The sequence below is a fragment of the Hylaeus volcanicus genome, chromosome 9 (assembly GCF_026283585.1).
Source record: "Hylaeus volcanicus isolate JK05 chromosome 9, UHH_iyHylVolc1.0_haploid, whole genome shotgun sequence".
Classification (NCBI taxonomy): domain Eukaryota; kingdom Metazoa; phylum Arthropoda; class Insecta; order Hymenoptera; family Colletidae; genus Hylaeus; species Hylaeus volcanicus.
In genome coordinates this window covers 123,774-133,214 of record NC_071984.1, presented here as the reverse complement: position 1 = coordinate 133,214, position 9,441 = coordinate 123,774, and the positions used below count along the sequence as shown (strand labels likewise).

The 9,441-nt window shown below is 28.1% G+C and overlaps 2 protein-coding genes across 9 annotated transcripts in view; one reads left to right on the top strand and one right to left on the bottom strand.

Moving 5' to 3' along the window:
• The window catches only part of LOC128881854 (PSME3-interacting protein), a 3,870-nt gene extending 1,252 nt beyond the window's left edge, over positions 1-2,618 (top strand). For 6 of the 7 annotated variants that reach the window (XM_054133224.1, XM_054133225.1, XM_054133227.1 and 3 more), the window contains 5 exons: positions 219-321; positions 588-686; positions 807-1,026; positions 1,155-1,222; positions 1,382-2,618. In XM_054133224.1, coding sequence (XP_053989199.1) covers positions 225-321; positions 588-686; positions 807-1,026; positions 1,155-1,222; positions 1,382-1,701 — 804 coding nt within the window. In that variant the 5' untranslated portion in view covers positions 219-224 and the 3' untranslated portion in view covers positions 1,702-2,618. The remainder of the gene's footprint in view (positions 1-218; positions 322-587; positions 687-806; positions 1,027-1,154; positions 1,223-1,381) is intronic. The other variant, XM_054133230.1, reaches the window with a different exon arrangement.
• Positions 2,619-3,029: 411 nt separating this feature from the next.
• On the bottom strand, positions 3,030-8,648 carry LOC128881853 (putative uncharacterized protein DDB_G0289263). 2 transcript variants are annotated; one of them, XM_054133223.1, is made up of 3 exons: positions 5,628-7,341; positions 4,744-5,267; positions 3,030-4,392 (listed from the first exon to the last, which is right to left on the bottom strand). In XM_054133223.1, exon 3 carries the CDS (start codon positions 4,225-4,227, stop codon positions 3,082-3,084), a length of 1,146 nt encoding a protein of 381 aa, XP_053989198.1. In that variant the 5' UTR covers positions 4,228-4,392; positions 4,744-5,267; positions 5,628-7,341; the 3' UTR covers positions 3,030-3,081. The 2 variants fall into 2 exon arrangements, with proteins under 2 accessions (XP_053989198.1, XP_053989197.1); XM_054133222.1 differs by lacking the exons at positions 4,744-5,267; positions 5,628-7,341 and adding an exon at positions 7,393-8,648.
• Between the last annotated feature and the right edge of the window lie 793 nt (positions 8,649-9,441).

Genomic DNA, 9,441 nt, shown 5'->3' with positions numbered 1-9,441 from the left:
GACTTTTTAAAAATGTTCCGCTTAGTACTAATTATTTTACTTTGACATTAGTAAATAAGTAGAATTTATCATTAAATATTAATTATGAATATGTATTATTTATATAAAGAACATTAATTTGAAATATAATAAAAACTAAGTTATATTTATCATATAAAATACTTTCAGTTGCCCAATGAATTTAGAGTATAATTTTGTAAATATAATTTCCTTTCTAGTTCAAAATGAGCTCAGGATTTATATCAGAAGCTGAAATTGCTGAACAACGAAGGATAAGGCAGCAAGAGTGGGAACGTGTACGAACTGCAGATCAGCCAATAGGTTCTTATTATTTATTTTATTCTTAATTGTGTTTTCTTAAGTGTTTTCATATAATGAATAAATTCATCTATGTTCGTGGTTCTCCTAAGCAATATATTTAAAACATTTCTAATTTTTAAGATTTTTTATATGAAAGTTTACATTATTATTGCTGCAACAACTTTGCTATTTGGGAATTATAATAATAGTGTAATAAATTTATTTACAAAATATATAAATTACACTTATTCAAGAATATAATTTCATATAATTAACATAATTTATAGAAGCTCCAGAAGAATCGTATGATCCAAGATCTTTATATGAACGGCTACAAGAACAAAAAACTAAAAGAGATGCAGAATATGAAGAGGCACATAAATTAAGTAGGTTAACAATACAAAAATGTAGTTATACATAAATATATTGAACTACATTTTTAATATTTTATAAAAAATGTGGATCATATCTTCTTTTGCTTTAAACAATCATATCTTTAATTTTAGAAAATATGATAAAAGGTTTAGATGACGATGAGGTAGAATTCTTGGATCTAGTAGATAGAACTAAATTAGAAGAAGAACGTAAAAAAAATCTTGAAGAAGAAAAAGAAATGCGCGATTTTAAAGCAGCTGTTGCATCGCTACAAGAAAAATCATTAAATGAAAAATTGAAGCAAGAATTAAAAAATCCACAAATTGTAAATAAAAGTGTTTCTTCTGGAAGGTAATATTTTGGCATACATTTTTAATAATTAGCTTTCTTGTGATTATATAGTAATGAAGATTAAATTTATAGTATGTTGTTTTAATAAATATTTTTAATCTTTCATTAATTTCATGACTTAATTTCAGCAGTCGCACATCACAGTTAAAATTATTGGCTGGTGTTGTAGTGAAGCGTTCTGAAAAGCAAAAGCAGGGTAAGATCATATTAAATTTTTATTATTATAAATTATAATCCATAGTAGTAGTAGTAATAATAGTAATAATAATAATATTAATAATGAAACTACAATTTTAAGTAGTCAAAATTTGAATGTTTTTTTTTTTATTTTAATGTAATTTTGTTATATATCCAGAAGTTTCACGGGGTGTTAAGCGAAAGTTACCATCCGATGAAAACAAAGATGTACCCGAAAATGAAGACTGTCCGGTTAATGAGCAGAAAGTAATTGAAAAGTCTGATATCAGTACGCTAGAAGACGTCTCTTTAGAAAGTAAAAACATAATGCCTGATATAGGAGGCATGAAATGTATTGGAATTCTTCCTGGTCTTGGTTCTTATGAAGATTCTAGCGATAGTGATTGTAGTTCTGACACAGATCAAGATCCAGAGCCAAATCATTCCAAATATGATCTTTTAGGTCGAAAAATAAAAATTGTAAAAGAAAAGAGCTGAATGCATGAAAGCTGTAAACACCTTTTAATTGAATCGTAAATTAGCATTTTGTTTTACAATTCACTATAATTGTAATATATAAATATATTTTTTGCAACTATTTTTTAATATTTTATGTTTATTTCGTATTTTAAGTCATTATTCAATTGATTAAGCATATCTCTTAATGAAATCATTTAGGTAAAGTATTTTATATTGTATAACACTTTTCTTGTATGCTATAAGAATTTTGACTATTTATTATGATTCATTTTTTTTTTTATTTTACGTAAAAGTTCATAGAATTTACCAAGTACAACTTTAAAAATAATTCTTTATTAGTTTTATAAACAGCTGGCAGCTGGCTATGTTTATATATTTTTGGGAGTATTGTTGAAATGCGGATTTAATAGGGATTGTTTTGAATTTTAAACAGTTTATTCAATTATTACATTCATCTCTTAAATTATGAATACTCTAAAAACATGTTTTGCAAGTAAAAGTTTATAAGTATTTTGAAAATATATACAATTACAATATCTTGAATGAACCACGATCATAGTCCTGTTAATATTATAAAAATGATATCTGTTGTCATGATAATTTATTTATAAGTTGTATAATATTGTAATATATGTATATGATATAAATTTCTTATAAATTATAAACACATTATTTTATCGCAAGATATGTTAATAAAATCACAAAATTTGTATTAATTTATAGTTTAAGGAATTAGAATGAAACTTTAATACAGTAGTATAAATTATAATTTAGAATACAAGCCTTCCAAATTTTTCGATTTTACTTATTTCTCTAAAAAGGTAGGAAGATAATAAATAACAGATATTTACCTTTACTTTAGAACTGTATACAAATCAGATTATTCTTATATTCGTATCTGTGAGGTATCTAAATAAAATGACTATACTTACATATGTTTGAGTTGTGTTTTCCAATGGATCCTAGGAATCGTATTCACTACAATAATAAAAATAAGATTGCAACATGCAAATTTAAATATATAAAATATCACATAGTAACAATGTGTTGTAATATTGTATAATAATTTATACTTTATGTATTACAAATTTATAATATTAAATTTAACATACATAATTGAGTATAACTGATAATTTATATTCATTGTATTACATTATAAAAATATCACAAACGAAATTCTTTAAAGTAATGTAATCATTTGCAGAAATATTTTCGTATTGAATATATATGTATGTAATACATCTGTAAATATTACGTCTTCTTCGTAGATTTAAACATAATAAATTAATTAACTTCTATGTTTATAATATAGGAATATTTTTCATAAACAAATAAAGCGACAGTAATAATGTTTAATAATGCTTTAGTAAAGACACAAATTGTGATTTACATTTCGAGTTATTCAGTCAATAATGAATTTAGCCATTCATCGTTTATATCTTCAGAAACACTATAATCACCCCTTAAAAAATCTTCTAAGACAGTATTTATATTGACACTAGTATTTCCTGAAGATGTTATATTTTCTTGACTTAGAAAATTATTTGTTGTTATAGAATTGCTACTTTGATTTGAAATAAAATATTCATTTGTATTTTCGTTCTTTGTACAATTTTCTACTTCATTTTCTACATCTCGGATTTTAGTATTTGATTTTGTATTCAACGAATCAGTATTAATAGTATGAACAGAATTATTTAGCTCGGTTTTTTTCTTAAGAGCATTAAAACTGAATTTTGCATACTGTTTACCACTAGCTACATTTCGTATTAAAGACATACTTTCCACATTTGAAATATTTGATTTTGCATTAATTATACAATTATTTGTTTGTTGTGTGCTAGACGTTACAGTTTCAGGAATTGTACTTGCAGGAATTTCAAAAGATAATGTTATTGGTGGCAAACCATCTATTTCCATCATAGTTACATTTAAATTCGATTTTGTTGCTGTTACTTCATTATTAAGTTGATTATTTTCAAGTGGTATCGAATTTACTACTTTTTCAGATTCTAATAAATCATTGGAAAATAGTTCACTATTTGTTAAGGTTAATTTTCCTCCTATATTATCTGCAGTCTTATTAATACTTGAAATCTTTGTATCTAAATCTTTGTTAACAGAATTTTTATTCCCTATTACAATATTAGAAATATCAATATTTGTTTTTTCAATGTTTGTTATCTTAGGAATTCCTCTTAAATTGTTAATATTTTGTGTACAAGAAACTTTTTCTTCTTTAACATGTACATCCAATGAATTTACAAATTCATTTTCAATTTTCATATTCTTTGTGCTGTTATTAACTAATTGTAAACTGCTGTCATCTAAATTTAAACCAGTGGTAGATATTTTGCTTAAACTATTATTCACATTACATGGCTCTGTCTTATTAACGTGTAATAATATATTTGATTCTTTATCATCAGAATTTTGTACATGATTAGTACTTGTTTCCATCGTGTTTGAACTATTATTTACTCTATCAATACTTTCTGAATGATTCATACCTAAAATAGTACTAGAAATACATTCATTTGACATATTCTCAGATGTTGTAGATGCACTGCATAATGCTGATTTCGTTGGTATTGCAATAGCTTCTTTTAATTTTGATGTTGATTTACAATCATCCCAATAACAAGACCATATTTTTCCTACTACTCTATGATAAAATACAAAATCTTCATAGCCGAAAGGCCATACACACTGAAATACAAAATAAATTAATTGAATTATTTAGTTGTCACTTGAGATATTAAGAGAAATGTGTGACACAAGATCACATCAAAGATTCATTATTCCTACAGCGGGTTAAAAAAGTATTGGCACACCCAGTTCTCTTTGAATATCTTTAAACTATAATGTAATCTATTAATATTAACTATGTTTATCAGTATCTTTTGACATACATAAATAGTATGTTTACTGAGAATTCTCAATTATTTGTTATAAGGAAGTAAAATAAACTAAAAATCCATAGTCAAAAAAGTATTGGCACATGTACAATGTTATTAAGGAAAGTACAATAATAAACAATATGAAGAATATTGAACCTACTTAATATTTGGTGTACATGCCTTTGGCCTTAATTACGGCCTGTAATCGATTAGGAATCGATTCGACAAGTTTTTGCATAAGTTCCGATGAAATGTTAGACCACTTTTTTAAATCTAAAATATGCCAATGATTTTCTATTGGGTTAATATCCGGCGAATGGAGTAGTCTAAGGAGTTGTTTAGGTACATTATACAATAACCATTCCTTTGTTTTCCTTGCCATGTGCTTCGAGTCGTTGTCGTGTTAGAAAAGGAACATTTCATTTATGCCCATTTTTGGTGCACTCGTTGACGCATGCATTTATTGTACTGTCCATAAAAACCAAATTTAGTATACCAAATGGTATGACTACAGCCCCACATCACGATATGACCACCACTGTCTTTCACTGTAGAGATAATATTCTTTTGATTTAATTCGGTGTTCGGTTTCCTCTATACAAATCTTTTTCCATAAGAGCCGAAAAGATTAATTTTGCGATCATCTGAGAAATTAACTGTCTTCCAAAAATTCCATTGTCTTACCTATACATATATATTTTTGCCAGGGTTTGAATTATAATCAATTACAATTTTTAAATTAAATAATTAATTTAAGCAAATTTAATTCAATCAACTTCATTAATAAATATTTTAAATAAATATAATTGAAAATTATTTAATTAAAATTGAATTAAGCAATTTAATTGAAGATCATTCAATTGACAATTAATTTAAGTAGAATTAGTCGAAAATCGTTCGATTAACGATTGATTTAAGAGAAATTAATTCAAAGCTATTTAATTGACTTAATCCAATTTTAATTATATAGTTTTGAATTACATTGTTTGTTATTAATTGTCAAGTAAAAACAGAAATTAATTAAAAAAGTAATTAATTCCTCACAACTCTGATTTTTTAAAACCCGAGCCATTTCTCTCTTTTCTTCTTCTCATTAATGGACGGTTTTCTTCTCGTTGCTCTATTATAAATTTCCACAGATTGTAAAACATTTCAGACTGTTTGGGCAGTCAAAAGAATTACAAAAGAATTTTTCATTGCTTCTTTGACGATATCTCTTTGTTCTCTAGTTGTAAATACTTTTGGACGACCAGATCGCGATTTATTTTCGAAGCTACCAGTTTCCTTAAATTTTTGTACTATATTTTTCACTGTCAAGAAACTTAAAGTTAATGAATCGCCGATTCTTCAGTAATTTTCACCACTTTTGTATAATGAAATAATTTTATTTTGCATGCACAATGATAACTCGCTTTTCTTCATAATCTTGATTATTGTTCAAAGTGTAAACACATATTGTGTTAACTGACAAAGGGCACAGATGTGGAAATCACTTTTGAAATGACCCCTATGAAGGTTGTAATATGCATGTACTACTGTAAAACCATTTTGGCTTTTTCCAGAATGGGCCTTCGTTTTCAAGATATTTTGGTTTAAAGTTTTTCATATGTGTTCTTAAGAGATGTATAATAGAAGGATATAGCAAGTTTCGTTGGGTACATTGGTAGAGGTATCAGGTTGTAACGCTGTTGGCCCAGGTTCAATCCGGATTGATGTTTTTTCTTTTATTTTGTATCATAGAAATATACTTCTTATATATTACATATTATATACTGTATATTACGTAGTACCTTACGCATATTTTAAGGTTGAAATTAATTTTTAATGTAACATATGCTGTGGGTGAGTAAGTCTCATGCCTGCCTCTATGTCTGGTACGTGGCAGGATTATCTGACATGAAAAAACCACATTTTAAAAACGTCAGTGAAATATGTTTTCCAACCACTTTGATGTATTGTAAGTTTAACAAAGCAGCATTAATAAAATGTACATGATCCCCAAATCTCTTATGTTTTTCTGTTCTTATAACTTATATTACTCTAAATTTTGTTTAGAATTTTTGAAACATTGTGAAATATAAAATGTAAAAACTGAAATCGTTGTAAAGATTTACTCACCCACAGCAAGTATGTATTCCGCTATGATATGTTACGTTAAAAATGTATTTCAACCTTAAAATATGCATAACGTAATACATACTATACAGTATGTAATACGTAATATATAAAAAGTATATTTCTATGATACAAAATTGAAAAAAGAAACATTAATTAGGATTCGAACTTGAGTCAGCAACATTACAACCTGATATTCCACCAAAGTACTTAACGAACCTTGCTTTAGGCTTATATGCGACCTACAACCTCCATAGGGTATTGTTCTAAAAGTGATTTTCACATCTGTGCTTTCCTCTGCTTATGTTTATGTTCTTAAAACTAAATTTGTTGCATACGAAAGCAAGTAACACTTGTCCTTATAGCAGGATCGTACATGTGCCAATACTTTTTTGACTATCGATGTTTGGTCCTTTTTTTAACTTTACTTCCTTATAACAAATAGCTTAGAATTCTCAGTAAGCATACTATTTATGTGTGTCAAAAGACACAGTTAATATTAATAGATTATGTTATTGTTTAAAGATATTCAAAGTAAACTGGGTGTGCCAATACTTTTTTGACTCACTGTATGTATTATATTAGTAAATAACACTAAGAAAAGCAGAATTTCCTATTCAAATATGAAAATATTAACAGCAAAACATGTTCTAACGTAAGAGAGAATATGAACATCATGTATACAAAACTTTACCTTTTCATCTTCACATACCCATACACCTTCTTGTAAATTAATTTGCAACAATTTTACTTTCTTCTTTACGCCATTTTTCAAACACATCGGGCATAAGTCTTGCATTTTACATATTTCCAATTATCAATTGTTTTATCACGTATGAATTAGAGATAGAGATGCCGTGCAAAATCACTAACCGTTATTTATCACAGTGATCGCAAAATCACGATCACGATGGTGATTTAATTTCATTCACGAGGGTGATCGTGATTTAATTTCATACACGAGCGTGATCGTGGTTCTTTTATCTTGCTAGAATTGCGTGATCACAATTCTCGATCTTAATTAAATTAATTTTTATAAAATGTTTCAATATACATAGTTTGCATAAAAAATCCGCATGTAATATCAATTTCAATTTCTTTTATTAAGTAAATTAGTAGATCATTTATTTTGTGCGGTGGCTACTTCAGTCCCATGCGAAAGAATATTTTCTAAAGCAGGATTACTTTTAACGGAAAAAAGAAACGGATTGCAAACAGAGACATTATCTATGCTATTATTCTTGAACAGCAATACATAGTTACTTATTTGTTATTATATATATTTTATTCCATTGTTATTTTGTTCTTTGTATTTTATTTATAGTATTCGTATTATGTTTTATATATTAATTATATTATTTTCTAAAATGTTACATTGTGTAAAAGTCTAAAGACACTTACAACTAAACTAAGACTTGCAATTCATAATTATTGACTTATATTCATTACTCTTCACTATTCCTCATTAAAGCATTCCTTTATTTACTATTCTTTAGTTTACTTTATTTTATGCGGTGTAGGTAATTCGCATTTTTGTTTCGATGACGTTAATTACATACTTATGTAGAATATATGTAAAATATACAGGTAGGGTGTTTTTCATTACGGTGCATTTGCATCTAGGCTGAAGATTCTAACAGCGTGCAAGGAACGGTTATGTTCTTCACTAATCAGAAGCGATCACGAATCACTGTAAAAAATCACCGTGATTGGCAACGAACGTGATCGAATCACGAGTGATTCACAAGTAGCAGTTCTAGTCATCTCTACTACCAATCAGAAACGATCACGAAGAATCACGAGTCACTGTGAAAAATCATCGTGATTGAGAATGAACGTGATTGAATCACTCGTGATTCTGATTGGTAGAGAACATTCTTTTCACTTTTCACGAATTATGTTGTTCTTAGATTATATGTATATATATTATAATATGGTCTAAAAGCAATTTAAATTTAATTCGTTTGCAGTTTCTTGCATTTCCGCTAAGGGGAGACAGCGAGATACTAACGATACAATTAACATTAACCGCTTCTGAAACGTCATCTTCCGGATTACGGTCGTGATCGAAGTTTAATCACGACTGTGATCGTGATTGTGTGATCACCGTGAAAAATCAATGTTAGTGATTTTTCACGCCATCCCTATTCCTGAGGAGTCGATTCTACCTTTTTCTTTTCCTGGAGTGATAGATCAATGTTAGGTGTCACTAGTGTCCATGGGGGAATTTTGTAAAATCTATTTTTTTCCGTGGTTGGTAATTTAAGTTCGAACTCGTCGAGGTATCTTTTGATTCTTTGGTACAGGGGAGTGTTATCAGTTTGACGTTTAGTTTTCTGTGTATTCCTCGGGAAGATGTCGTATATGATCGGGTTGGTGGACATTGATGCCCTTACTGCAAAGTTTTCTTCTATATTCTAGGGATGTTTCAGCTGCTTCAATCATTATACTTCCTATTGGGCTTGTGTGGAATGCTCCTGTTATTAGTCTTAATATCCCGCATTATGTACTGCGTTGAGTTTTTTTAATATTGTCGGTGTAGCGGAGTTATATATTACTGACGCATAATCCAATTTGGACCGGATTATCGCTTTGTATGTTAATGAGAGGACTATTTTGTCCGCTCCCCAATTATTGTGTGCAAGCGCTTTGATTATTTTGATTCTGTGTTTGCAGTTATCGACTAATTTGTCTATATGTTGGTTCCAGATTAATCTGGAGTCGAAGATGAGACCTAAGATTT